This window comes from Cutaneotrichosporon cavernicola, assembly GCF_030864355.1.
Source record: "Cutaneotrichosporon cavernicola HIS019 DNA, chromosome: 4".
Classification (NCBI taxonomy): Eukaryota; Fungi; Basidiomycota; class Tremellomycetes; order Trichosporonales; family Trichosporonaceae; genus Cutaneotrichosporon; species Cutaneotrichosporon cavernicola.
In genome coordinates, this window is record NC_083396.1 from 2,876,947 (window position 1) to 2,904,940 (window position 27,994).

Sequence of the window (27,994 nt, forward strand, 5' to 3'; positions counted from 1 at the left end):
GAGGCGTTCCGAAAGACCCGCGGCTACATGTCCCCGAGAAATGCAGTGCAGCACGGCGTCATGACAATGACGATGTGGCGCTGAGGCGCAAAATGCGCACGTACGACGCACAACGCTTAGCAGGCAGTACATTTACAAAAGTCGTCTAGGAGCTCTTCTCGTCAACAAACGGGTCTCCGGCTGTTGCGCTCATCGTTGGTGCGCGGGGGTATGGTGCGATATTGGGGGCGCCATTCGGGGCAAGTGCAGTGGTAGGATTCCTCTGGCCCTGGGTTTGTGGCGCAAGCGGCGCCAGTGGCTGCGGGGCCATGGGTGCGATGGGCCGCCCAAGAGGCTCGAGCTTGTGCTGTTCAAGCTTTGGCAATGGTAGGCGCGTCACGGCAGGGCTTGGTGTTGGCCGTGGTGTGGGGCCCGGGAGCGTCGCGACGCTCGGTGCCGGCGACGGGGCGATTTTGACGCCTGGCGGGACGGGCGTGCCCACTGCTGTGCTGGTCCAACTAGCAGGCCCGCTCTCGGCCTCGGCCTTGGCGCGCTTCGCCTTGGCCTTGCGGCCAGGTCGCCCCTCATCCGGCACGCCAGGCTGGACCGTCCACCACCCGCCCTTGCCACCCTCGTCGGTGCCGTCTGCCTTGTTTACGCGCACGAACATTTTCCTGCTGTCAGCGTCACGAAGTTAGGGAGGCGGTTGGATCGGCCGTTGCGCGACCTCAAACTCACTTGAGACTCAGGTTGTGTCTGATGCTGTTCTGCCACCCGGCTGTCTTCTTCTCATCAAGCGTCTTGAAGAAGGGGAAACGCTCAGCGATGCTGCTATAGATCTGCGCGAGCTGGAGCTTTCTATCGGGCGCGGCCTCGATCGCGAACCGGATCATCTCGTGATACGGGTACGGCGGCTTGCAGTCGTAGCCTGGGAACTGGCCCTGTGTCGAGGTGGGAAGCTCGTTGACCTTTCGGCCGGCACCCTTCGGGGCAACTGCCGGGGCAGCTACCTCGCTCACTTGCGAGAGTTGGGAGGTGCTAGACGACCCGCCGCGGGGACCCCACCGTCCCTGGCCCATTGCGATGAGCTGGGAAGCGTGGCTCTCCTCGCTCGCAAGGGGCGATACGGGGCCGTCTTCTTCTGCCTCTTTGGAGTTGAGAAGTGAGAGGCCAGCGATCTGGGGCGACGCCGTCCCGCGCACGCTACGCCCGCGGTGCGCGGCGAACGAGAGACCAGCGGCGAAGTCTTGCGTAGTGGACCCACCGGCAATTGTGCGCCGTCGCTTATGCCCGCCACGCTCCATCTTGGAGGTGGTTAACGGGCTGCCTTCGATGGCCTCCGCAGCCTCGAGCAGTTCTTGCAGGGCGTCGGGGGTCGACGCGCGCCGCTTCCGGACCCGGCCCGGCGACTGCGAAGCTGGCCGCTTTCTCCATGATCGGTCTACGGACTGGGGTACAGTCGGCGCGTGGGCGGGAAGAGGGAGGGTGAGCGGCTCGAGGCTGCGCTCCTTGACTCCCGGAGTGCGGGTGACAATCTCGGCAAATTCATCTAGCACACTGCGGGCAGGCGTGTCGGGCATAGCGCGACGAGTGCTGCTCGAGTCTGGTGACAGGAGCGGCGAGTTTGTAGGACTCCGGCTCTGGCCATTGTCGTTGGCGTCTAGCCTCGGGCGCCGTTGGATCGGCCGGGTGCGGCCCGGCGTGTCATCGTCCTCTTCTGCGACGTCCCGGCCGATCCATGCCAGGCCACGCATGATCGGCGGTTCCGGTGCCGAGTGCTGCAGTGGCTCGTCCCATTGTGAGTGAGGGAAGGCGGCGAGGACGGCGCGCTTCAACTCAACCTGGTCGGGTACCCGAGGGAAGCGCTCCTGTAGTAGCCGCTGGACATGGTTCAGGTTCATCACCGAGGTCACCGGGGTGTGGGGCGGCGGCTGGTGATGGAAGTTTGTGCGGAGCCTGGGTGTTAGGAATGCGGGACGGAGAGATAAGATACGCACCATGAGATGAGATCGACACTCGCCCCGTTACGCAGGACCATCTTGGGCTCAAATGCGGGCTGGAGTGGTGAAGAGCTGGCGAGATCGTCACTGGTGGGCACGTTGCCATCGTCGTCCTCCTGGAATAGCCTAGTGCCGGCACGGCCGATACGAGTGCGCTCTGAAGGTGCACACTCCGACTGCTGGTACTGACCAGGGCGGTAGGGTGATTGTGGCGGATACGAGTATCGTGAAGGGAGTGCAGGGGGTAGTTGGTGGGTCGGCTCAAAGTTGGGTGGGAGACGGGGTGAATGCTTTGATGTTGATGGGGAGAGTGAGTCTGGTGTTGGTAAGACTCTTCCGTTCTTGCGTGGTGATGGATGGCGGGATGTCTGTAATAGGTAGCAAGGGGAAGGAGTGAGAGTTGAAATGAAAGTGATAGGATAATGTCGTGTCGTTGATGAGCAAGGAGTGACAATAGTTGGAGTGGTGGTAATAGGAGGAGAACGGGAGGCCGAAGAGGGTTCCTGGTGTCAGCTTGCGGCGTAAAGTGTTGCCAAATAAAGGGTCCAGACTTGCCTGGGTCGATGGGCCAGATGCCAGAGCTGCAACATCGTCTCCGGGGGTCCGCGGTGCACCAGACTGCATGCGTTAGTATTCTGAATGGTGTCGATGATAATTGGAGATGCAAGAGGTGGTTTTGGTGCATGGTAGTGAATGGATGTGCATCGTGAGGGGTTGGTTGTTGGTTTGTTGGTGTCTGTGTGCGGTTGGTGGATGGGATCCCCCATTGGGCGAAAACAACAACAGGGGTGTGACCCACGTCCGCCGGCCGACACCGTCCCACCCACAACCCTTTGATAGTTTGCACGCCGCATGCTACATTGCAGAGGAGCATACCGGTCGTGCATAGCGATGCGGGAGAGAAAGACTCACTCGGCTACTGGCTCGGAGGTCGACCATGGTACGCCCGGCTCGGGGCCGACGGGCAGGGGTTATCGGTGTGTCGTCGAGAATGGCGGGCAGTTGATGGGCCAAGAGCGAGTTCGCTCTCCGGCTAAGGCTGTGGAGAAGAAGAGGTGTATGGAGGGGTGTGTTTTTACCGCGATGCAGAGGCGACCTGGGGTCGGGCTTTGTGGCTGGGCAAAAGGGGCAATGGGGTGTGTATTTTGGCGGGGAGAGTGAGTAAGGGGGTTGTTGTTGAAGTGGTAGAGATTATGGGAGGTGGATGAATTGATTTGTTGATACCTTGATGCCTTGATGCCTTGATGTCTAGATGTCTTGAGGAAGGGTTTTGTGTTGTTGTGGATGTTGAGATGAAGAGAGGATAGAATAGTATGTAAGATGGAGAGCTGACTGACCATCCATCCACCTACTGGACTGAACTACTATTAGAGTGACCGGTATTAAGTCAACAACTCGTTTCTCCCCCCTTCCCCCTTTGGATTATTGAATCTAGGCCTGCATACTTGAACTTGGCTACACCTACCCCACTCATCAACAAACGGTGGCTAATTCCTTATCACTTGACGTGGATTTAGACCTACATCCCTTTCCACGCGGTTCCTTCGCTTAAACCCCCCTCCACTCCGCAACCCATTCATCCCGACCCTCCCATCCCCCAAGAATCCATCCATGCGTCGTCATCATCTTGGAAAATGTACCACTCAATGCGCATAGGGATACATGGGAATTGCGCAGCCTCATCTACGGCCGCCAGCTAATACAGATGAATGGAGGAGGAGGTGTCTTAGGTGGAAAGTGAGGCGGCTAGGTACGCGGTTGTGAAGCTCAAGCTTCGTTATGCAACAACAACAAACGCCACGGACGGCGTTGCCAAAACAAACCACCGAGATAAGCAATGACACGAATATCCAGCTTGGCTAGGGCTCCGGCACTGCCATTGTTGCAATGCCCGACAAACGCATCTACGACGGTGCCTCGTAGTCCTTGCCAAAGTCGATGCCCTGGGATCAGCAGCGTCCGCACAGTGGCACTCACGAGGTCCTTCATATGCGTGTTGGTGAGCTTGAGAGCGCGGCGACCGCGCTTCTTCTTCTTGGGCTCCGGCTTCTTCGTTTCCTTGGCCGGACCCTGTGCCGATGTACTCGACTTGAGGTCCTCTGTATGCGAGAATCATGTCCAAAGCAGGGGTGAGTGAGCACAAGGTATAGATGAAATGGAGGATGACAAAAGAATGATGGCGCAGTGATAAGATAGCGAGTGATCAGCACTGCGTATCGCGCCCCAATTTCACACTCACGCTCTTCGAGCAGCTTGGCAACATTATCCGTCTCGGCGATCTTCACGTCCGCCCATGCAAAGACGATTTCTGCTGTTAGCTTAACTCGGACTGGGCAGCTCACCATCCTCGACACGCGGCGTCGCGCGCCCGTTCTCGCGGATCGAGTCGTAGAAGATTGTCTTCCAGCGCTCTGGGCCACCCGCGTTCAGCTTCTCTCCGAACCCGTTCTCGCGCCCGAGCGGAGGCAGGGGGGCGTCCTTGAGACGGCCGGTGAGTGAGCGGAGGATCATGATACTGCCGTCCTTTTCGAGCTCGTCCATGTATTGCGGGAGCTCTGTCCCGGGCATGAGCTCCTTCATGTCCTTGTACAGGAGAGGCGCAGTCGGACGCGAGTGTAGGCGGATGTGGCGGCGCAGGTCCTGCTGCGTGCGGAGGACAATCTCGGGCTGGTGTGAGTGAGTATAAGGGGGGAAAGCAAGTGGGCCAGATAGAACACAATGAGACACGCAAGAGCGCGAGAACAGCACGTAGTGAGGGGACGATGAGTGTACCTTGTACTGGCTCGAGGACTCAAACCCAAGATCCAGGCAGGCAGAGTCCGCAGAACGGTAAGGCATCCCTCACGCCCTTCCTCCTCTCTCAACCAAACCCACCTCATACATGAATACCTGGTTCGTTTCGTTAAACTTGACGCGCTCCTGTTTCTTGAGGAGGTCGAGGACATGCCCAACATCGACCCCAGGGTTGTGTTCCTGCACATGGAAGAACGCGTCCTGGTACGGCATCGAGATCCTGTCCTAGTCGTCAGCTAGTCCCTTATCAGACTACCTTGAGGTAATCACGCAGCTCGAGGACGACAACACGGGGGTCGATGTATGACGGCGGTGCGGACGCGAACGACATCGTGCCTTGAGTCAGTGCGGCGCTCTCCTTCCTCCTTCTCCATCTGTTCTTCACTACCCCTCAGAGGTGCTCAGGAGGTGCGCGCACGAATCCGCTAACACAGACAACTGGACAACAATCTCATTATGTCGGCTCTGTATCCAGAACGCCGTCCCCACGTCCATCCCTTCACTCCTTCGCCACCGGGCACTGAACAGCTCAACCCACCCCTGAGGCGCTTAATGTCCGACCCCTCGGCCTTGACGCCAACGCTGGCGCCGCGGCTGCCAGGGGCAGGCGACATCGACCCGTACGGCGATTTGCGCTTTAACATTGAATCTTCGGGCGGTTGGCGAGGAGGGTGTGATTTCGAGTCTTGTTGTGTGCTAGTTGTCCCTCCCAACCTCCAAAGGCCATCTGAGTCGAGATGAGATCGGAGGCATTTCATCACGTGGCTTCACTTCGGAGATGGGAGATCTCCGCGGGAAGCCACCGTGGGAAGGCCCGGGATTAACACCCGTCGCGATAGCATCTCTTGCAATCATGTTGGACATTGCCGTGTATTCTACTCAAGACAACAGCGTATTCCGAGTCCTCCTACCGCGCCCACGCAGAGGACAATGGATCTGACGGAGTTTGAAGGCGCTTGCCGGGAGCACAAACTAACTTGCAGCTCCGCCCGTATGGTGTAAGGTGCGGGATTGTACGTCACCCCGCGGGGATCAATATCCGGGGATTTGGGCCGACATACAACGTCGCCGCGGAGGCTTGTATGCTGTATCTCGCCACCATGCGTCGATGACTGATATAACTACAGCACAACTGAGTTGAGATGAAGTCCCACTAACTCCCCATCCACAATGACTGCCTTCATCTCCAAGGACGAGCTGCGTGCGCGCTTCTGCACCGCCCTCAGCGTCATGTACCGCACCGAGGTGCCGCTGTATGGCGACCTGATCGAGCTGGTTGACGATGTCAATGCCACTTTTCCTGGTACCCCAGAGGGTACGTCCATTCTTTGATAAGTGCTAACGACAGACCGCCTCAAGGTCGAGCGCCACGGCGCGATCCGCCTGGGCAAGCCCGACGAGCTGCAGATGATCGCCCGCCTCTTCAACCAGATGGGCATGGAGCCTGTTGGGTACTACGACCTCGCTCCCTCGGGCGTGCCGGTGCACTCGACTGCTTTCCGCCCTACGACTGAGGAAGCGCTCGCCATCAACCCCTTCCGCGTGTTCACGTCGCTTCTCCTGCCCGAGCTGCTTCCCCCCTCCCTCCGTGCCGAGGTTGAGGCTACCCTGGCCAAGCGGGACATCTTCCACATCCGCGTGCGCGAAATTGTTGCCCAGGCCGAGGTCGAGGGCGGTGTGCATATGGAGGAGGCGGACGAGCTCGTCGCCCGCGCCCTCGAGACGTTCAAGTGGCACGACGCTGCCGCCGTCCCCCGCGACGTGTACGACCGGATGCACGCTGCGCACCCCCTTGTGGCCGACATTGCCGCCTTCAAGGGTCCTCACATCAACCACCTCACTCCTCGTGTTCTCGACATTGACGCGGCGCAGGCTGGCATGAGTGCGCGCGGCATCACTCCCAAGCAGATCATCGAGGGCCCGCCTAAGCGCAAGTGCGAGATCCTCCTCCGCCAGACCTCGTTCCAGGCCCTCACCGAGCCTATCAAGTTTGCTGGTGGTGAGCGCGCCGGCTCGCACCGTGCGCGTTTCGGCGAGATCGAGCAGCGTGGTTGTGCCCTCACCAAGAAGGGCCACAACCTCTACCTTCAGCTTCTCGCTACTGTTCCCCCCTCGATCAACAACGAGGAACACCAGGCTGCCCTCGCTGCGGCGTTCCAGTCCTTCCCGGACACCTACGAGGAGATGTTCGCCCAGGGTCTCGGATACTTTGAGTTCTCGCTCGCTGGCGCCGTCCCAACTTCCACGAAGAGCCTCGAGGACCTCGTCAAGGCCGGCGTAGTCAAGCTCTCGCCCGTCACGTATGAGGACTTCCTCCCGGCCTCGGCTGCCGGCATCTTCCAGTCCAACCTCGACGAGCACAACCGCTCGCGCGGAGGATCGCCTTCCGCCCCGGGGTGGACCAGGGAAAAGTTCGCCGCCCTCCTCCCCGTCGACATGCGCGACAGCTTTGAGCTTCACGAGGGTATCCAGAAGCGCAGCCTCGAGGCCCTCGAGGCCAAGCTCGGTTTCTCTCTCGAGTAGATAGATTTCTTGTTTGTATAATGGGATGGATGTTGTGTCAGCGTCGTCGCGCACTTCAGGCTAGCGGATCCTCAATCTCTTGACCAATATTGGGCATGTAGTCTGACGCCACAGGACCTCTTGGAACTGTTGATATCGTCCCGAGCTCTGGACCAGCTCTGCAACTTGACGTCGCCATCAGTACACCTTCAGTACCCCACAACGAAATCGTCAGACCGATCGTCTTTGGAACTCGGAGGATTGAAGAAGCGGGATCCGATGAGGACCCGATGACGCAGGCCGTCGCCCCTCCGTCGCGCCAATCTGATAAGATCGTGTCACCTTCGATAAGTCATCTGCCACACTCCGAGCAGTCAACGAAATTGAGCTGCTGACGCTGTATTCACATGACAATTGACTCATCACCGCGAGTCGGAAGCGCCGACCAATGCGGCTTGTCTTCCGTGCCTTTTTTCCGTGGCTATAGATTTCGCCGCACGCCTCTAGGGCCCGCACCCATCGCTCAGTTCCCAGAGTCCACAGCCCCCAAGCTCGGCTCAACCGAGTAACTGGCCCCGCAAGACCCCGCAAACAGTGCGGGGTTCTGCGTTCTTCTCCGACGCCGCGGCCCGAGCCCGAGTAAGATGAACAATCAGTGTGATGGCGAATGTTACTGTTACTGTACACTCTCTGAAATCAACATGGATGACGGAGGACAACGCAGCCATCCAAGCACGAGCGAGCTAAGCCCGCAGGGAACGGCACTGCACCGCACCACCTCGCCAGGCATTGCTGCGATGAGCGCAGATGGCGCGGGCGGAGCTGGTGTGAGCCCCGAGCTCGCCACGGCCGAGGCGGAACGTATCGCCTCTCGGCTCTCTGGCAAATCCTCTCTCCCACCGCCTCCCCACCACCCAGCCCTCAGCATGGCGCGCACGATCGGTATCATCACCGTCGCGACCGCAGCCATGTCCCTCTCCGGCGCGGGTACAATGAGTTTGAGTATCGCCCTTCCCGTCATCATGAAGGACTTGGCGGTCCCGGAATCGCAGTTGCAGTGGATCTCGTCGGCGTTTGCATTAACGAACGGGTGTTTCCTCCTCCTTGCCGGGCGACTGGCGGACGTCTACGGCCGCAAGATGTTGTTCGTGGTCGGCATCACTTGGAACGCACTGTGGAACCTCGTGGGCGGTTGGATGCAGACCACCGCTGGACTGGTGGTAACGCGCGCGCTCGCTGGTATCGGGAGCGCTGCCTGCATCCCGGCCGGTATTGGGATTATCGCGGCTACGTTTAGTGGGCGCACGAGGAGTAGTGCGTTCGCAGCGTTCTCGGCTGGCGGACCTATTGGTGGCGGGCTGGGGTTGATTGTCGGCGGCCTGTTGACAGCGTATACGAACACGAGCTGGCGCGCCGCGCTGTGGTGTTTCGGTGGGGTTGCGTTCGCCGTTGCCATTGCCGGGTACTTTGTCATCATCCCCGATCGGAACTTGGACAAGGATAAGCGCATCGACTGGATCGGGGCCGGGATCATCACGGTCGGCCTGGTGTTGCTCATGTTCAGCATCTCGCATGCGGAGAGCACGGCCAGGGGATGGAAGACGGGATGTGAGTGACCCGCCCCTAAAGGCTGACAACAGACATTATCGCTCTGCTTATCATCTCGGTATTCATGATCGCGGCCTTCTTCGCATGGGAGCACTACGTTGAGACGCATACGACGAGGCCACCCCTCATGAGTCTTGGATTGTGGACGCGCTCACGCGGCAAGCTCGCAGCGACGTATCTCGTCGGCGGGATCTGCTGGATGGGCTTTACGAGCATGTTCTTCAACGCAACTCTCTTCTACCAGCGGGTCCAGATGACGGGTATCATTGGCGCCATGCTCCGCTTCGTTCCTTGCTGCGTCTCGGGGTTGCTGTGTAATGTCATCGTGGCTAAGATCATCCACCTGGTTCCCGGCCAGACGTTAATCTGTATCGGCATCGCGGCGACGGGACTCGCCAACGTCTTCTTTGCAATCGCACCACGGGATGCCGTCTACTGGGGTCTTCCGTAAGCCAAACCCTCTGATCCAACTGACGGCAGGTTCAATGCCATGTGGATGGTGGTCGTCGGCGCCGACTTCCTCATGGCTGTGGGATCCGTCTTCGTCTCAACCCTCGCCCTGCCCGAGGAACAGAGTGTTGCGGGCGCCGTGTTCCAAACACTCGTACAGCTCGGTGGAGCGCTAGGCCTTGCGTTTGTTGGTGTGGTCCAGACCTCCATTGTGCGCAAGGAACAAGCTAAGGGCGTGGACCCCGTCACGGCCCTCCTCCACGGCTTGCGAGGCGCGTTCTGGTTCGGCGCAGCGGCGGCGTTTACTGCTGGACTGATTGCCCTCGTGGTGCTCCGCGGGATGGGGACGTATGGCGCGAAGGCGAAGAGCAAGAAGGCTGTGAGCGAGAGCGGGAGCGGAAGTGAGGAGAAGAGCGAGGAGGAGGTAGGCGAGGACGCGCCGGAGAAGAGCGAGGAGGAGGTAGGCGAGGACGCGCCGGAGAAGAGAGGCGCGGACAAGGTTTAGATATAGAGGGCTTATGGAATTTTGGACCGCGGTTTGTCGATAGGTGTGGCTGGTGCGCAAGGACGAACTCGCATCGAACTCTGAAAGATGAGCCAGGCATCTCGGGACACCAATGGCGATGACGGGTCCCACTCATAGTCTGTTCAAACCTCTCTACAGTGTTATCTCGCAGATCTCTGAGTAGCGCGTCGCTCGAAATGTAGAGGACGAGTGTCTTCTGGACGAGGAAATGCTTCTTTTCAAGCGCAATACCAGGCCACTTTGCTCAGTCTCCAACGACACAACGAGTTACGCATGAGGTCGGCGGGTCGATCCCGCCAGAGGTCATTCATTTGGCACCAGGGTTGCTCTATAGGCTCTTCCGGGCAGGCTGGTACAGAAGCCAAGCAGTTGTGGAAGGTTTCTGGGAAGTTTGGGAGAGTGTCGCGGCTAGAATGTGGACTTCACCCGGAGATGGTTTATTCCCAGAATAATTCGCCCAGCGCGTTGGAAATGCAGACGGACAGAGGTGCTACACTCAGGTAACCTGCATTGCAGCTGCTGCATTTTGGAGGAGAACTTCTAGCCGGGCATTAGACGAGGAATGCCTCGGAAGAGGAGTGCCTCAGACTCACTGATTGACCTGATTCTTCTTTCTCGTTTCCCCCATCTGTGCCGTGATCTGGTGTCCAACTAGATTCCTCGATGTCACCTCCCTCGATCTCTTCCTTTCTTGAGGTACATATCGCAGTAATCCTCCGAAACCTCTCTTCTCAATCCTCTAATCCTCTGGGCGAACAAGTCCGACTTGGGCATGGAAACCCACGGCGCACTAGTTACGAAGCTGAGCGTGGACCGGAGTAGACACGATATCATCTAGACATGAGATAGGTACACCGGCAACCTGCAACAGTTCAGAGGTGGGCCACTTATAATACGCATTGGTGCAGAGATAGGCAAGACCTCCGGAGAGTAGGATGATCAGATGAGGCGAGACGCAAGGGCAGGCGAGAGCTGCAGAAGACGATGGTGAATATCTCAAAAGGCAGGTAGCGATGATGGCGTGTGGACTACGTTTCTCGATTTCTCAGACTGTATGCTTGAGCTTGAGCTTGAGCTTGAGCTTGGCAGCGTCGCCATTAAGCAGCTCCGACCTTGAGTCCCATCCTACAGAGGTACTTCGTGGTGGAAAGTGGCGCCAAATGAGTCCGCGGGGGTTCGAACGCCGTCAATCGTAGACGTGATTTTGTCAACCAACAACGACTCGGACACGCGGCCAACAACATCAAACAGCGCACCAGCACGCAGTTTATCAATTCTAGGCTCCGAACTCTGCTGATAAGCCTGGCACAAGACAAATTTCTCGGCAACTACCAGGTAAGGTAGGAAAGTGGTTAATCCGCCAGCTTCAGGTGCTTGCACTGCGCTGGTGCTTCGGCGCGTGGGTTCGAGTCCCACCCTTATCAGCCCCTTTTTAGGATCTGAGAGAGCCGGTGGGAGTAAGGAGGATGGTTGGAAACAGGCGAGTGGCGATGCCACAAACTTAGGTGGAGGACGGGAAGGTCGAGGTGGAGGCGGAGACGGGTACGCTGTGAATAGGGGGTGGGGAGGTTCAAAGGGCCCCCCGCGCAGCCTGCGGCTCTTTGAATTGAGTGGCGCTGGCGGTCGGGGGACGATTCGGTGTGCTGCGATGTGGCGGGGCCAGGTTTGGTGCGCGTATCTGCGGTGTCGGTTAGGACGTGTTCCGTCATACATGGCCGCACGTGCCGATGTGTAGAGGAAGCGAGAGTTCCTGCTGAGTTGTGCGGGATCGCGGGTGGAGTAGGGATAGCTGGGTGTAAGGGGGCTGGGTGTAAGGGGGCTGGGTGTAAGGGGGCTGGGTGGAAGGGGCTGGGTGGAAGGGGCTGGGTGGAAGGGGGCTGGGTGGAAGGACGAAACAAGAGAAGACTGGGATTCGCAGTACCGCAGCTATGAAAACAGTCTAGGTGTTACACCAGCACGTTTGCAAGCTGACGCGCCGGTACTCGACGGGTCACTCGCCTGCCGACGAATCAATGTACCCACTCACATGGAACAGACGGAATTTCACCCACCGCCACGATGCCATTCCACTAACAACAAGACTTGCCATCGAGCCGATGCTCTTCAGCACCTCTTCCGCATCGTCCTGACATACAAGAGACTGTGCAGGGCACAAAAACTGACCTCTGGCGGGATCGAACCGCCGACCTCATGCGTAAATCGTTGTGTCGTTGAAGACTCACTCGTGTTAAGCATGCGCTCTAACCAGCTGAGCTAAGTGGCCTGGAAGCGTTGCAGAGGGGAACTCCTGGCTGCAAGTGACGCGATTTAACTAGCTGCTAGCTGTTTCCAGCGACATGCACGCCGAATGATTTACTCGATGGGGGGGGGGGGTGGGGGGGGGCGGTCATGATCGTGGTCGATGACCGGGTGAAATACTGAGTCGATTACTGGGTGTATCGCCTAACAGCGTGTGGACGGTTACACGAACATGTATCTTGCATGTTGTTGATACTTGGAGATGGGGAGATGGGAGACGTGTGTCGGGCCTATGGTGGCAAGTCACTCGGCCGTGGCATACCAAAAGTCCTCAAAGTCATTCCGTACGACCCCCCAACTCCATCCCTGCCATCCCGGCCTGTCCATGGACACAAAGTCCGAGTGTCCCGCCCCCTCGATCTGGCATCAACGTCAGAAACACCTCTTACATACCTCGCGGTAGATGATGTCCATCCCTGCCGCCCTCATCCCGGCCTTCAACGCAATAATCTCATCATAGAAAGCCTCAGCGGTGCCGGCGAGGACGTACGCTCTCACCTCCGCTTCGGCAAGCCGGGCGAAGTGTCCGTCTGACGTGTTTTGGGATAAGGCAGGGGAGAAATACGCCCCATCTTTTGAGGGGAAGTGCCGCGTGTGGGAGGGGATGTAGGTGGTGTTGAGGTCGATGAGGTGGTCCTTCCGTCAGTTGAGGGATGGGGAGGACGTACAGTGTATCGGTTACGCTTGATGGAGGGGAACGAGGACGTCATATCGCCCCATGGCTAATCAGTTACCACAGTCGAGAAAGCTTACACAATGAAGAGCCAGACCGCGGGGGAGGCCCCAATCGAATCCCACTCCCCTCAACGCGTCCAAATACCGCGTGAGGGCAAGACAGGCATTCGCGCCCGCCGAGTCGCCCGTCATGACGATATTCTGGCATTAGCCCGCCCTCATTACTCATACTTTAGCTTGAAAGTCTAAGTCGCGGAGATAACTCCATCCGGCCAGGGTATCGAAGAGAGAGGCGGGAAAGGCGGAAGCGTCGTCTAGCGACTTGCGGTAGTTTATGCCTATATTAGCTGAGTTTGGATGAGGCGTACAGAATACCCGAGCGCCAGTGAGTTGCGCAAATGAGAAGGCTGTGTGCGGGTCAAGCGGGTGGCCGTTGGCATACCCCCCGCCGACGATGAAGTAGATGACGCGTTCGTCGGGCTTTGCTTGTGCGGTCAGGTCTCCTGCTTTGCCTTTGGCGGCGATCCAGAAGCCCGTCACTGGGGTTGGGTGGACTATCCCCTTCATAGTGGCGTCAGAGTCGAGCACTTCCAGGCGGGGCACGTCTTCAGTAATAGGCGGCAAGGTGACGGTTGCGACATCGCATACGTCGTCATATTTTGACGGTATGCGGACATGGGCGTTCGGATCAGGATAGTTGACACATAAACCGCGCATATATTGGTTACGTGCGCGCTGGAGGTTGAGCACGATATAGCGCCACCACGTGAGGTGCGGGAAGCGGCGGGCAGAGGGGGCAAGCCAGTACCGTATCCCGTGGTAAAGTGCTGTGGCCGGGAGGATGAAAAGGTGCACTGGGACGAAGGCGAGCGCGTCCAGCAGCAGGTGTAGGCGCGGACCGGGCTGGAAGTATACCATTGCTGGGGACGGCTGAGTTTGTGGGCAACGCGGATATGGTGGGCTGCAAGTGGATGAAACGAGGGAGTAACAGACCGCGATCGATCGGCCTCCACCCGATAAGATTGTTGCCGTGAACCGCACGTCATGTGATGCAGACAATCCAGCGACAATTGCTTCAATGCCATTGTACAGTACGCATATGCTGCCTATCCTGTGCAGTGTAAGATCATAGCATCGCCTCCGCGTCCGGCCCGAAACGCTAACGGCTCCGGGATGACCTCGGCATCTTTGCTAGCGGCTTCGGCCTCGAGTGGCCGACCCTAAGACGGCCCGTGCAGCTCACTGAGCATACCCATACTATTCTACATAACACCCGGCCAGCGGCATCCAATATCGTACACACAATGGTAGTAAGAGTCCGCCTATACAATATCCCTGCCTCACGCCCTGTGCTACGCAAAAGAGTACGCGACCTCCATCTGCTGCGGGTCAGCGCGCACAGTACCACAACTCACCTCCTCCGCGAGCTTGCGCCAGTCAACGTATCGGTCACCTTCGGGGTCGCGCTTCCACACCTCGTACAGCAGGTTGAGGATGGCCATGACATTGCGGACTTGGACGCGTGACGAGAACTTGTGAAATATCCTATCGACCTCGGCACGGCCCTTCGCGTCGGCTGTCGCGACCCCAGCAAGGAAAAGAGGGAAGCACATCTGGCTCTCGTTGGGTGTGCCGAGGATCTGGTGGATGTTGTTGATGATGCGCACGCCGAGGCGGCGGTTCTTGAGGTCGCTTGGACCACATCGCAGCACACTCTGGCGGAGGTACAGCTCGGCAGCGAGTTTGTAGGTGTAGAATGAGACGATGAGGAGCGCGCGGTCCGTCCCTACAGGGAGAGGGTGTTTGAATAACCCGTTCGGGAGGTCGGCCGCGTCGAGGCGCGCCCTCATCGACAGGGCATCGGCGACTATGCGGCCCAAGGCGCGGTCGCGTTCTGGGGATTCGGGCTGCGCGTAGATCGTCGACACCTTGCCCGCGAGCGCAGCGATCTCGATGAGGAACTGGAAGATGCGGCGCGTGGCGCCCATGTACGAATCCATCTCGAGGTCGTTCGCCGTGAGGATGCGGTTGTACAACTCGTAGGGGAAGTCGGGGATTTTGGCAGTCGTGAGACTCGCGAGGATGTCGTGATATGCACAGTTGTACGCGAGTGCCTGCCACGTTATCGTGGTGCCAAAGTCTATCGTCTCGACGACCTTGCACAGCAGCCTTCGAGTCATCGGTAACCGGCGGACCCAGCCCTTGACGTCGCCCTGTACAATCTCGGTACCGCCCAGGATGAGCAGTGTCCACATGTACTCTTCTCTCTCGTTCGGCGTGAGCTCGCGCTCTATGTCGATCTGGTCGGCCTGGAGCTCGGTAAACTCGGTCGCGAGTCTCGCGACCTCCTCGTACGGGTGGCCGATATTGGCCCGGTGGGTTGCGGCCCATGCTATAAGCGCGCACATCACTAATGGTGAGCGCTGGACCACTGGGAACATGTTGTCGACCTGCGGGTTGTGACCCGGGCCGAGGACCGAGAGTACATGGGAGAACGAGTTTACCCAGTACTCGTACAGTGCCGGGAGGTGGTCGAGAACAGAGGCGATGAAGTTGGGCTGCGTTGGGTTGGGTGGCGGCGGTGGTTGCATCGCACTGGGACTGTGGTCGAACGGTGGGGGCTGCATGGCAACAGCTGACGGATGACCGCCATTGAGGTCGAGCTCAAGGGCGCCGTCGGCAAACAGAGGCAACATCCATCCCTGGCCGTCTCCGCCAGAGTTGTCGTTCAAGCTCTGGAGGAAAGCGTCGAGTGCAGTGTCAGAGACGTCATTGTCGCCGCTGTCGCCTCCCTCGTCAGGAAGGTACGTCGTACTCCCGACTGACGGCTGGGAGTGGGCAGTCCATCCAGCCTGTGCGTTGTCCCACGGGTTGACTGCGCTTGTCAAAGCGTTGCCCCTCTCAATCTCTGGCGACTCAGAGTCTCTCGCTGCCATTAGCATTCAGCAGTAACGCAGTGGACCAACGTACAAAGGCGCTTAGTCCGGCCGTTGGGCTGGGGACTGGGGACAAGTTCGCCTTTGGCGTTCCTGTACAGCTTTGGAAACACGCATGGTATGCCAAGCCGTGTGCTGAAGTCAGCGGGCCGTTCCTGGGTTGGAAGTGGTTGCGCGCAGGTGAGCGCTGCCTGTTGCAGCTTGGTTTGTAGGTGAATCGGGTTGCAGAGTAAGGAGGGCTGGGTGGCGAGAGGCATGTACCACGTACCATGATCCGCATACCGGACGCGAGTTGTCGCAGGCCTTCTGTACACAAGTCAGCCGGGTTTAACATCCACGGAGAGCCGCGACGGTGATGAACCGGGGCGCGTGCATATCACGTTGAGAGCCAAGAGCCAAGCGCCCAGGCGAAACCAGGACATACCTTGCGGCGGCGGCAGGTGTAGCATCCAGCGCGGCTTCGCTTGCGCTTTTGAATGGGCGCATTCGGCGAGTCGGGGCTGCCGTCTGCGTGTTCGACCATCATGTTGAACGCGTCTATGTTGTTGAGCAGAATGCAAAGCGAGTGAATTGGGAGGTGGATAGTGTTAGACTGTGAGACTGTGACAACTAAGCGCCAGATGGAGAGGACAGCAGGTAAGGCCTGTGAGATAGCAAGTAGGCACCTTTGAGTTGAATGCAGCTGGGCATTAGGCTTGAATGTTTGTTGTTAGGCATGCTACCAAAGGTGACAGGTATGTAACGGGGACCCGCATTTTCGAATGGATCACATGGCAAATCTAATGATGAATAGGATTAACCAATCAAAATTGTAATCCCTAGATCTCAAGAGCGCTCAACCGACAAGCCCACGTCAGCACGGGTTCCATTTGGTCAGGGGTGTACCCGTGGTACAATGATCGTCGGCTGTCCGTGTCATCGGCCTTCGGCTCATAAATGCCTAGACGGCACTGTGGACCTCCGCAACTCACAACTGGCTCGCTGTCGCTTCATTAAGTACACTCCGACACGGATTGTGATCAACGTCGGGGCTGGGCTGCATGGGCTGTGGACGCAGTCGAGTTACCTGAATCGCAGCTGCCATTCAGGCAACCTTGATGCAGCAGCCGTTCTCCAACACGCTGGGGCGCACAGACAGAGTGAGTGGGGATCGCTGCGCCCATGTGAAGTGAATTCGAAAAAGGCCTAATCATCAGTTATCCAGGCACGCATTAGTATCGATCATCCAGCTCCACAAAGCAGACTATGAACCGAGCATGATCATGGGGGACTTTTGACTCCAGAATAGCCAGGCTACATATAGGCTAGCGCTCCTGGAGACCTGGAGTGGGCCGGTGCACATTTTTAAGACTTGTATGGATGTGGGTGTGGTATGCGCAACAGAAACAGTCCAAAGCTGCAAGGTGCACGTCCGAAACTTTGATCTGATATCTGATATGGCGGCAGGGCGGTAAGCACGTCTAGTCCAGCGTCCAATTCGTGGCGTTGACACCTTGACAGTTGGTACGTAGAGGAGATTGGATTGTTGTCCGTTTCAGTGACCGTGGGAGACTTTCGTTGTTACGCGACTGCTAAAGTGCTAAAGTCGGGGTTGCCCAACGACGTCGGGATTTCCCGGACGGTTGTCCAAGCCTGGAGAGTGGCTCGGCCCCCGCGGGGGCCGCACGTTTCGGACGTCCCTGGCATCCCTGGACGGGCATTGCGGGCGCCGATAGAGGGTCGATGAACATGGGTCATTGTGCGATGAGCGCGTCGGTTGGGCCTGGGGAAATAGGCGTCGAGGTCCATGATTCCATGCGCATGAAGTGAAGTGGTAAGTGCAAATTGGTAAGTGCAAAGTCGCAAGTGGCCAAGTGGCAAGTGGTAAGGGTGCAACATAAGCACTTGGCGACATGCTTAATTGGGTGTGCATGAAAATTATACACGAACTAGATTGAGAAGTGGTCTAAGTGGTGCAGGAGATTGTCGATAGAGAGTGCAAGCACATATGTGGCGTTGGGGACGAGCTACACAAAACACTGAACCCGAATTACTGGAGGTGCTCAGATGAGCGTGCGCCGACGGGGGGACCCGGCGACGTGGTCATGGCTGGTGCCCCAAGGGCGGCAGACGCGTCATAGTACTCTCCAGGGGTAGGCGGGTCGGGCGACGGCACGCGCGTGGTGTCGTCCATGGTGGTAGGGGCTGAGCGGTCCGAGCCAGTGGCGATGACGGGCGGCGCGCCGTATGGGCTGGCCTTCTCGTTGGGGAATGTGCCGTTGCCGACAGCCTTCTCGTTGTATGGGTCGTCGTTGAGCTGCTTGGCGCCCAGGTAGTCGGCGCCGTTGCCGTTGAGGGGCGACTGGATCTTCTCGCCCACCGTGAGCTGGCGCGAGATGCCGGTAGCACCAGTCAGGACACGATCAAGGTCCTCGTTCGTCTCCTCGACAGCCTCCTTCTTGTTCTTGGGGACACGGGCGAGGTAGTACAAGGCAATGGCGGCGAAAACGTTAAAGATGATGTAGACCCACATGAGGCCAAAGTCGCGCCAGCGGTTCTTGTAGTAGATGTTGAAGACGCTGAGGAAGGTGTCGGTGTCGCTCATGGCGCAGTACTCGCAAGATGAAGCCGCAGAGTCCACCACGTAGCCTCCCGCCATCTGGATCCATGGACCGAGGTACTCGCCACAGGTCTGGCCGGCAGGTGCGGTGAGCCTGAGGAGCTCGTTCGACGAGCAGACGACATTGGTCCCAGCGAGACCGGTCGCGAGCATGCCTTCGGCGAGGTACGTGAAGGGCGAGACGCGGTTCATGAACTTCCAGAAGCCGGGGAGCCCCTGGAGGGGCACGAGGACACCACAGAAGATCAGGCAGAGCGAGAAAAGCAGGTTGGCAAGGTTACCAGCGGTCTCGGCGAGCTCCATACCGGCGACCATGGCGGTGGCAAAGGTCGAGGTGAAGAGCAAAAACGTCATGAAGAGGAGCCACATGAGGGCGCCGCGCTCGGTGACAGAGTCGGTGGGAATGGCGTTCCGGTAGAGACCGATCGGGTAATACCATTCGAAGAAGAACAGGGTGCCGACGAGGATCGACCAGGGGATCTCGACCACAATGTTGGACAGAATAAAGATGACCCACGAGTACGTCTTGGACGGACGCTCACGGACCTCGTAGAGCGAACGCTGGATGACAAAGTTGGGCATGATCTGCTGGACAAGCTGGCCAAAGATGGTGAACGACATGAAGACGGAGAAGAGCTGGTTCTGGAGGCCCTGCTGCGACGTGTCTGCGCGGAAGAACGAGAAACCAATGTAGAGACCAGTGAAGACACAGAGCGCAATCTTGGACCAGATGTACGACGGCGTGCGCCAGTATTGCTGGAAGACACGGCGGAGAACCTCGAAGAACTGGAGACCAAAGGGAGCAGCAAACTCGGTGTACGCTGCCTTGTTGGCCTTGTCGGTCTTGTCCTGCTTGGGAACGAGAGCACGGCGCTCTCGCTTCAGGTCGGTGAGCTCGTCGCGAACAGCAACGCGCTCAGGCGAGTCGAGCCAGAGCTGATGCCAGTCGTGCTCGGTGTACGAGCCGGGAGCGGCTCCAATAGCTGACAGCATCCACTCGGCGGGGTTCTCGCCAGGTGCACACTTGGGTGCACCGTTGCGCTCAAAGTAGTCGATCAGGATGTTCGACTTGTCGCCGACCTCGCCATAGTAGACAGTCTTGCCACCCTTGGCCAGGAACAGGAGGCGGTCGAACTGCTCGAACAGCATCGCCGAAGGCTGGTGGATGGTGCACAGGATGGCCTGTCCGTTTGCGGTGAGCTTGCGGAGAAGCATGAGAATGTTCCAGGAAGTCTGCGAGTCGAGACCAGACGTCGGCTCGTCGAGGAAGAGAAGGAGCTCGGGCTTGGCGACGAGCTCCACACCGATGGTGAGGCGCTTACGCTGCTCGACGTTGAGACCCTCACCGGGGACGCCGACAACGGCGTCAGCGAAGGCGTCCATTTCGAGGAGCTTGAGAACCTGTTCGACGTAGTCGTACTTCTCCTCGCGCGAAACGGACTTGGGCTGGCGAAGCACGGCCGAGAAGCGGAGAGCCTCACGGACAGTCGAAGTTTCCAGATGCAGGTCCTGCTGCTGAACATAACCGGTTTTGCGCTGGAACGAAACGTCGCGAGGACGACCATCGACGAGCATCTCACCGGAAACAACACCCATAGTCACACGAGTAGCGAGGACGTCGAGGAGCGTGGTCTTGCCAGCACCCGAGACACCCATTAGCGCAGTGAGTGTGCCTGGTTTGACCCAGCCGTCCACGTGGTCCAGAATACGGCGGGGTTCACCCTTGATCTTGATGTCGTAGACGACGTCCTTCCACGAGAAGATTGCGGTCTGGCGCTGGATGATGGCGTCGGCACGCGAAGTGGCCTCGGCGCGCATCTCAGCCTTCTGGCGCTCGAGAGCAATGGCCTCCTCGTCGACTGGCTTGTCGCTATACTTGAACTCCTTGGGGATCATGCCGCGCGGGTAGATGAGGATTTCACCCTTGGAGCGCTTGGCGGTGATGAGCTCGGTGGCAGCAAGGTAGACGCAGCAGAGGCCGACCATGAATGTGATGATGATGCCGACATTGCGCCACTTGTGAGAATGGTGGTAGTTGTACGCCAGCCAGAGGTAGTCATCACCATTGACGCCAGACTGGCCGGGAACGGAACCGACCGACGAGCAGACGACCGAATCCGACGTGCCCGGAGCCGGGTACATTGGGCCCATAGGAACCCACTGCGAGCACTCAAAGACCCGCCCGTGGAACTCGTTGATCATGAGCGACTCGAAGCCGTACGCAATGGGGTCGATGTAGTTCATCCAGCGAGACCAGCCGCGCATATAAGTGACGGGCAGGGCGAAGCCGGTGTAGATAACGAGACCGAGGATGAGGACGGCAGCGGGAGCGAGAGCCTGGGTAAGGGACCGGGAGAGCGAGGCGATCGAACGGAACATCATCGACATGGTCAACGTGAGGAGGAACGAGACCAGGAAGAAGTAGAAGAAGGGTCCTGGCTCACGACGCAGGTTGGTCATAAAGTAGAGCGTAATGTTGAAGAAGATGGCGTTGAGGATCTTGTAAGGCAGGTCGCAGAGCATGGACGCAAACGCCTCGGCTGAGGGGTGCGTGAATGCGTACTGCGCGTGCTTCTCGACGATCGGACGCTGGGCGTACAGAGTGAGAATCTCCAGGGCAGAGCCGAAGGCGTTCATGAGAATTGCGAAGAACAGGAGACCGCCGCGGCTGTAAAACGACGCGGTGTTAGGTTGCAGGTTGAAGTAGATCGACGAGATGATAAGAACCATGACAACGTTACCGAAGAGTTGAGAGAGCGTGAGAGACGGATCGGCCTTGAGACGCTGGAAACCACGTCGCACGCAGAGCCGGATTTGACCAGCGTACGAGAGGGTGTACGGCGACTTGGAGCCGACGCGCTTGGACTGCTGGGCGCGACGGGAGGCGAGGAACTGATCGTAGGTCTCGCCGCCAATGGGGAACTTGGCGTTGTAGGTCTGGATCTCGGCCTGGAGCGCGGCGTACTCGGGCGACGCCTTCCAGCGCTGCGCAAACTCGCGGGGGGTGACGGGGACCTTGCCCTGGAACCCGGCGCGCGCCTGGCGCTCAGCGGGCGAGGTGAGCGAGGTAAGGAAGTCGGGGGTAGTCTGCTGCGTTGGGCAGTAGAAGCCCATGTCGACGAAGAACTGCTTGGCCTTGTCGCAGCGACCAAAGAAGATCTGCTCGCCCTCGTACAAGACCGAGACCTTGTCGAAGAGGTCGTACGCCGCCTGGGGCGCCTGGTAAATGGCGACGCAGGCGGTGGTGCCGAAGAACTCGGCACCCATACGCAGGTTCTTAACGAACTCGATGGCATTGGCCGAGTCGAGACCACGGGTCGAGTTGTCCCAGCACTGCAGAGGAGCGGCGGCAAGAGTCGCTTCGGCAATCGAGACGCGCTTGCGCTCACCACCCGAAACACCACGGATGAAATCGTTTCCGACCATGGTGTTGACAGTGTGGGAGATACCAAAGATGGCCATGACGACGTCGCGCATCTTCTTGGCATATTCGCCGACCGAGAGGCCACCGGGAGGGTTACGAGGCGCACGCGCACGCGCGGCAAAGTCGAGCGTGTCGCCAACGACGAGCTTGGGAAAGTGCACGTCGACCTCGGCAGTGTAGATGGCTTCTCCACGGAACTGCTTGTACATGCGCTTGGGGTCGATACCTGGAGCGTCAGCTGAGCCTCGGGGAAACTCCTCATGACGTATACTGGATGACGGACACGGCAGTCACCACGACACACATGCCGCGGAGACACGGCACACATGCCGCGGAGATCAACACTAGTAGCTGGCCAAGCGTAAACATACCTCGGTAGTTGAGCTGCGACTTCTCGTCGAGGTAAATGCCGTTCATCTCGCCAGCAATCGTCTTGAGCATGGTGGTACAGCCTGAACCTGGAGGGCCGAGGACGACGAGCATCTCTCCCGAGTCGAGAACACCGTCAATCGAGTTGAGGATCTGTACCTTGCGCTTGCGGTTGCCGATGAGGTCACGAATTTGGCCAAACATGTAGAAGGGAATGTTACCAACAGTCTTCTGGTAGTCTGTTGTTGTCAGAGATGGCCTTTGACGTCATGGTATTGCCGGGTTGCTAGGGGGCAGACCAAGGGAAGATAGATCTCCTTATCCTCCCAGCAACGTCGGCCTTCGTGGTAGTCACTCACCTGCATCAGACCCGAAACCGTGGACGCTCATGTCCTTGAATGCGATACCGGCATATCGTGGGATGTGGTCATCGCCGCGAGCTTCCATGACGACGGAGCGAGTCCACTTGCGAACATTGAAATTGTCACTGTAAGGGTCCAAGTCGGATCCCTCCTCATAGTTCCACGGGTTGGCTGCAACGGATCCCGAAGTCACCGTGCGATGGATGGCCCCGCTGAGCCGGCCCCCGGTTCTGCTATTCTCACTTGACACGCTCATCGACCGAGCCAGGACATGTACCTCCTCCAAGCGCTGCTCGCGCGGGGGAGCATACTCATCGAGTGTCTCTTCCTCCTCCTCGTCATCTTGGCCGCCAAAAGGAGTGGGGATGTAGTTGGCAAATGAAGGGCGGCGACCGTGGGTTTGGGAGGGGCGGCGTTTGGAATCGGCGCCGCTCATGCGGGCGGCGCCGTCATTGTTGAGCGAGTTGAAGTTGCCCACCAACGACATGGTGTGATGGGCACAAGGGGTTCAAGTAGTGAAAAGAGATGAAGGAAGGTGTAAGGAGTTGGAAGGGAGGGAGTTCGGGACAAGGAGAGGGAGAGGCGGGAGAGAGTCAAGGGGTAAGTAAAGGTGAAGAAGGGAATGAGAGAAATCTAGAGAAAGCGGGGATGTTGTGGTAGTCAGGTGGCTTTTTATTAAGACTTTACAGGTCGGCAAGCTATCGTTGAGGTTGAGAGGGGATTGAGGGGAATCTATCGCTCCGACTGTTTCGTTCCGGAAATTGAATCTCTGCGTACCATCAGAGTCAATGATCGAGAGATGAGAAAGCGAGTTCATTGACCGGCGGCCATCTTTACAGTTCATTCAAATGGCAATAGATTCCCTCAAACTCCTCTTCTAAATCATCATTGACTTGGCATTATTGGCGAATTAGCGTCATCGTTTGCTTGTTGATTTCAGGACAAGACTTGGTGCCACCACACTTCTCCCTGAAATGGCGGGGGCCGAAAGTAGGGTAAGGCCGCCGAGCCCCAGAGCCCCAGAGCCTAGACACTGTACTTGTCCGTCTCAGGCACAGACACGTGGTTTAAACTTGAATTCAAAGCAAAGTGTCCGCTTTTTGTATTAGTTTACTAGTTTGGATTGTGTCATGTAATCAGCTTGTATTTTCTCATGGTTGTTTGGTCCCAATACCTAATTCCCTAATTTGTCAGAATATGCTTCAATACAACTAGTCTCGAGAGCCTCACTCAAAAAGACTTAATCACATGGGCTCAGGCCGTCGGCCTTGTCTGACAACTGACATGTCTAGCTTGCAGGTAATCCGTGGTTAACACAGCGAGCCCAGAATGCTTCTGCCCACTGAACACTGCTTAGCCAAGATAAAGCTCATGTGCTCTTCCGTTGGAGACTGGAGGGGAGGTTGCTTGCTGATTACTGATTGCTGAGGATGGGAACGGTCAGGAATGTGTGAATCAAACTCCTGAGCACGCCGACAGTTACATACTCATAGCCAGAAGACGACTGCGTCACTGCTCAATTGCTCGCCAGCCATTTCCTAAGAATGTGGCAACAAGGCAATCTAGCATGAGACCAATTCGTGACAAGAGCCATAGCATGAGACTACATTACGAAGCCAGCGACGCCAAGCGACATCCCCGGGGTCTCAAGTGACGTGCTCGTGTGAATAGCCATGGCTGTAGGGCAGTTTCGGCGGAGATGGTACGAGTCCTCCGAAGAGGTGAGCATCGTATCGTTGGAACACGGTTAGTAACCCAGTTGCGAAACATTCGATTTGCCCTGCTGGCCGCTGTCCACCTCGGTGCAAGGGGCACGACAAATTCGTACGACAGACGTATGACTGATAGTGAAACAAAGGGACGCACTACACTGGCCGTGCTCAACGTCACCGCCACAATGTGACGACCACCAGCGGCCGCCGAGCTGCCCACGTCGTCGGCGACGTGTCACTCATGCCCTCGTCTAGTGGACGGACGCCAAGACCCCGACTCCGAGACCGTCGGCCACTCTTCGCATTTGCACAGCAGACCGTGCCTGAGTTCCCTTTCGGCGCCCGCGCGGAGATTGTGGGCTTTCGGGCCGGTGTGGAGGTGTGCGGAATTGCGGAATCGATTTCGTGCCTTACAGAGTTCTGAAGAGTGCCTAAGAGTCTGTTGAATACAAGCAACAAGCAACTCCTGAAGCCAACATGGCAGTCTGGCAGGCGCTACAGACGGGGGCCGCCCGGCGTGGAGGGCGCCGAACGGGTCAACCGCCGGCTGCCAGCCATGGCCCAAGGCCTGGGGCTGATGCAGGTGGGTGACACGTGGAGGTGGGCGGAGTCAGTGGAGGCGGCGCTTTGGCCACATGGATATTTTGACACCTTTACATAAAGCGCAGGCGGAGGATTAGATGACTGCCCACCGAAAGAGCTGCGTCATTTGACATGGTGTCGGGGTAAACCACTCGCCCATCTTTGGATGTTTGGATGTTTCGTTCCTCGGATCGCTGCATCGCTGGATGGCTGGATCGCGCTGATCATCGGGTGCGGCGGTGCCTTGTATGACGTTGGATACAATGCGGCGAGCATCCAAGAAGGAATGAACAGCAGGCAAAGAAAAAAGAGATCTCATCCTTGTTTCACACCTACTCGCTCGCTCACCGCCTCTCCCACTCTCAGTCATCCTCGCTCGTTCCTCTCTCCTCGTCCCCGGCCCCATAAACGCTCCGAAGACCTCCACTTCCCTCCCCTCCACTCCGCACTCCGCACTCCGCACTCCCGTCGGCCGCTTCGGAGATGGCGTCCAGTGGCGGTGCGACATCTCATCACAGCCTCGCCCTGCTCTTGTTGACACGGCGCACATGCCCAATGTGAAGGCCAATGTGGAGGCCAATGTGGAGGCTTGGTCTGGCCTTTGGGATGCCCAATGCCCAATGCCCAATGCCCAATGCCGCGACGCCGAATATCCGACTGCCCTATGCACACGGATGCATTTGGCACACTGGCAACGGTGTCTGTAAAGTTGTGTATGGAAATTGGCGCCGCTGATAACAGATGCGTACGCTGTCCACGCGATGTTGAGGGCGCATGAGGGCGCAGGTAACTTTCGAGGTCCTAATGATCGCCAGCATCGCCTGCCTCGCGATGCAATGGGCTGCTTCCCCACACAGGTTGCCAGATCAGCGGGGGTAGGAGCCGAGCGATAGAGGGGAACAAGGAGAGAGGGGGTAGGGACGTGCGCGGGCGAACTGGCGATGCAACTCCAAGCTGGGTCATGAGGGCGCGAGGCCCGAGGCGCGAGAAGCGGGCTTTGGCGGGAATCTAGGCTGTAGCTGGCGGAAACGGCCGAGGGGCCGAAAGGTTGGTGGCGCCGAGCGAGCCGCTTCATGCCAAAGGGATTCAAGGAGATTTTCGAACTACCAGGCAGTATTTTCGAAGTGGCGGGCCTCGGACCCTCATTCGCGTTATCTTTGTTGGGTAGCGCGTGCACAGGCTACGCGTCATTGTCCGAAGGCCTACATTAAGCCGACCCCACTGTGGAGGTCTGTACAGGTGTAGACAGGTTTATACAGGTTTAGCACAGTTTGATTGTCAAAGTTGACGCCTGGACCTATCCAGTTGAATATTAAACCTAGAGTTGCCGACCAGGGCCGAGTGGCGGAGCGACTCTAATCCGCACATAAGACCACGTGTGCTGTACCTAACTGTAACTTTTGTGCCTTTCTCGGCTTTGATCGGAGTGAGCACTCGAAAGATAATGGACGAGATCACTACCCCGCATTTCTGTGCATTGAACCTTACGACTCGATTCTCCTCGATTCTCCTACTGTTGGCGATCTGGCGACACAGTCCGGGGTGGGGTGGACGGACGTTGGTGCGGTCACTTGCCAAAGATTCCTCCTATTCCTAGACACCGCTTGACACAGGCTTGTATATAAGACCAACGACATGTACAATCACCGATGACGACAACCCACTCTCATCACTTCTCTGCTCGACTCTTTGACAGGACATTTTCATCTGTCCTCCAGACACTAGACTACTAGACTACTAGACTCTCTAGACCCCCTCCCCACGCACACAACCAGTAAGCCATCTTGCTGATCGTCGCTCACCTCCAGTGACTATTGACATCGCCGCTCCCACCATTGGCATCAACGGCTTTGGCCGTATCGGTAGGTCACCTGCTCTGCACCCCAGCTTCCCACCTTGCACCCCACACTAACACGCCAGGTCGCCAGCTCTTCCGTATGTGCCTTGAGCGTACCGACGTCGACCTCGTCGCCGTCAACCACACCGCCGCCTCGCTCGAGCACCTCCTCACTGCGATCCGCTTCGACTCGACCCACGGCCCCTGTCGCCAGGCAAGCGAGATCCGTATCGCTGACAAGGACCACCCTCTCCTCCTCCAGCCCACCGAGAACAACCCCAACCCCACTGCCCTCCTCTACCGCAACAAGGTCATCCACCTGTTCTCGCAGCGCGATGCCACCAAGCTCGACTGGGCTAGCGCTGGCGCCGACTACGTCATGGAGTCGACTGGCGTGATGACGACCGTTGAGAAGGCTTCGGCCCACATCCGCGGCGGCAAGGCCAAGAAGGTCATCATCTCGGCGCCTTCCAAGGATGCCAAGAACATTGTCTTTGGTGTCAACCACACCGACTACGCCGGTGACAGCGTCATCTCCAACGCGTCGTGCACTACCAACTGCATGGCTCCCATCGCCGCTGTCCTCCACAACGAGTTTGGCATCGAGAACGGCATGATGACCACCATCCACGCCTCCACTGCCTCCCAAAAGGTCCTTGACGGCTTCAGCGCCAAGGACATCCGCTCCGGCCGTTCGGCCATGGGCAACATCATCCCCGCTTCCACGGGTGCCGCCCAGGCAGTTGTCCGTGTCATCCCCGAGCTTGCCGGCAAGTTCCAAGGTCTCTCTGTCCGCGTGCCCGTCACCAACGTCTCGCTCGTCAACCTCACCGTTCGCACTACCAAGCCCTTTGGATCCAAGCAGGAGCTCATGGACGCCTTCCACAAGGCTGCCGACACCCCCGTCTCCGTTGGCGGCCTCAACGGCGTCCTCAGGGTTAGCGAGGAGAAGCTCGTCTCGTCCGACTACCTCACGTCGTGGGAGAGCTCAGTCATTGACGAGGACGCATCCATTGTCCTTGGCGACGGCCACACCGCCACTCTTATTGCTTGGTACGACAACGAGTCGGGTTTCTCCGCACGCATGCTCGACCTCGCAGTCTACATCCACCGCCGTGACCAGCTCCGGGGATGGCCTCTGACCACCGCCTAAGTGCATCAGGCGCTGAACAAATGAACGGAGTGTACATAGAGCCGTTGGCATCATAGACCTGTGTAAAGAACATAATGTATCTGTAGCAAGAGATGTGTTGGGGAGGAGAGGGGGTGTTGGTTGGGTGGGGTTGGGGTAATGAGAAGAGGAGAGCCGAAGAGGAGAACCCAGGTGGGCAGGAGGTGCGGA

At 58.1% G+C, this 27,994-nt stretch overlaps 8 protein-coding genes across 8 annotated transcripts; 3 read left to right on the forward strand and 5 right to left on the reverse strand.

Moving 5' to 3' along the window:
- Positions 1 to 145: 145 nt before the first annotated feature.
- On the reverse strand, positions 146 to 2,918 carry HCM1 (uncharacterized protein; the record flags this gene model as incomplete). The annotated part of the gene is made up of 5 exons (XM_060601007.1): positions 146 to 653; positions 718 to 1,935; positions 1,977 to 2,347; positions 2,535 to 2,597; positions 2,892 to 2,918. 5 exons carry the CDS (start codon positions 2,916 to 2,918, stop codon positions 146 to 148), a joined length of 2,187 nt encoding a protein of 728 aa, XP_060457545.1.
- Positions 2,919 to 3,883: 965 nt separating this feature from the next.
- On the reverse strand, positions 3,884 to 5,416 carry CcaverHIS019_0411010 (uncharacterized protein; the record flags this gene model as incomplete). The annotated part of the gene is made up of 7 exons (XM_060601008.1): positions 3,884 to 3,922; positions 3,957 to 4,078; positions 4,219 to 4,287; positions 4,322 to 4,646; positions 4,854 to 4,997; positions 5,029 to 5,108; positions 5,311 to 5,416. The coding sequence occupies 7 exons, from the start codon at positions 5,414 to 5,416 to the stop codon at positions 3,884 to 3,886; spliced, it is 885 nt and encodes a 294-aa protein (XP_060457546.1).
- A 526-nt stretch (positions 5,417 to 5,942) lies between these two features.
- Positions 5,943 to 7,295, forward strand: CcaverHIS019_0411020 (uncharacterized protein; the record flags this gene model as incomplete). The annotated part of the gene is made up of 2 exons (XM_060601009.1): positions 5,943 to 6,087; positions 6,121 to 7,295. 2 exons carry the CDS (start codon positions 5,943 to 5,945, stop codon positions 7,293 to 7,295), a joined length of 1,320 nt encoding a protein of 439 aa, XP_060457547.1.
- Positions 7,296 to 7,975: 680 nt separating this feature from the next.
- Positions 7,976 to 9,837, forward strand: CcaverHIS019_0411030 (uncharacterized protein; the record flags this gene model as incomplete). The annotated part of the gene is made up of 3 exons (XM_060601013.1): positions 7,976 to 8,882; positions 8,915 to 9,329; positions 9,363 to 9,837. 3 exons carry the CDS (start codon positions 7,976 to 7,978, stop codon positions 9,835 to 9,837), a joined length of 1,797 nt encoding a protein of 598 aa, XP_060457548.1.
- A 2,562-nt stretch (positions 9,838 to 12,399) lies between these two features.
- Positions 12,400 to 13,749, reverse strand: CcaverHIS019_0411040 (uncharacterized protein; the record flags this gene model as incomplete). Its single annotated transcript, XM_060601014.1, has 6 exons — positions 12,400 to 12,516; positions 12,550 to 12,792; positions 12,825 to 12,878; positions 12,910 to 13,032; positions 13,063 to 13,169; positions 13,200 to 13,749. The coding sequence occupies 6 exons, from the start codon at positions 13,747 to 13,749 to the stop codon at positions 12,400 to 12,402; spliced, it is 1,194 nt and encodes a 397-aa protein (XP_060457549.1).
- Positions 13,750 to 14,183: 434 nt separating this feature from the next.
- CcaverHIS019_0411050 (uncharacterized protein) lies at positions 14,184 to 16,293 on the reverse strand (the record flags this gene model as incomplete). The annotated part of the gene is made up of 5 exons (XM_060601015.1): positions 14,184 to 14,213; positions 14,247 to 15,760; positions 15,802 to 15,902; positions 16,036 to 16,073; positions 16,192 to 16,293. The coding sequence occupies 5 exons, from the start codon at positions 16,291 to 16,293 to the stop codon at positions 14,184 to 14,186; spliced, it is 1,785 nt and encodes a 594-aa protein (XP_060457550.1).
- Positions 16,294 to 17,796: 1,503 nt separating this feature from the next.
- CDR1 (uncharacterized protein) lies at positions 17,797 to 23,008 on the reverse strand (the record flags this gene model as incomplete). Its single annotated transcript, XM_060601016.1, has 3 exons — positions 17,797 to 22,016; positions 22,162 to 22,398; positions 22,519 to 23,008. The coding sequence occupies 3 exons, from the start codon at positions 23,006 to 23,008 to the stop codon at positions 17,797 to 17,799; spliced, it is 4,947 nt and encodes a 1,648-aa protein (XP_060457551.1).
- Positions 23,009 to 26,259: 3,251 nt separating this feature from the next.
- Positions 26,260 to 27,805, forward strand: CcaverHIS019_0411070 (uncharacterized protein; the record flags this gene model as incomplete). The annotated part of the gene is made up of 3 exons (XM_060601017.1): positions 26,260 to 26,287; positions 26,624 to 26,677; positions 26,736 to 27,805. The coding sequence occupies 3 exons, from the start codon at positions 26,260 to 26,262 to the stop codon at positions 27,803 to 27,805; spliced, it is 1,152 nt and encodes a 383-aa protein (XP_060457552.1).
- Between the last annotated feature and the right edge of the window lie 189 nt (positions 27,806 to 27,994).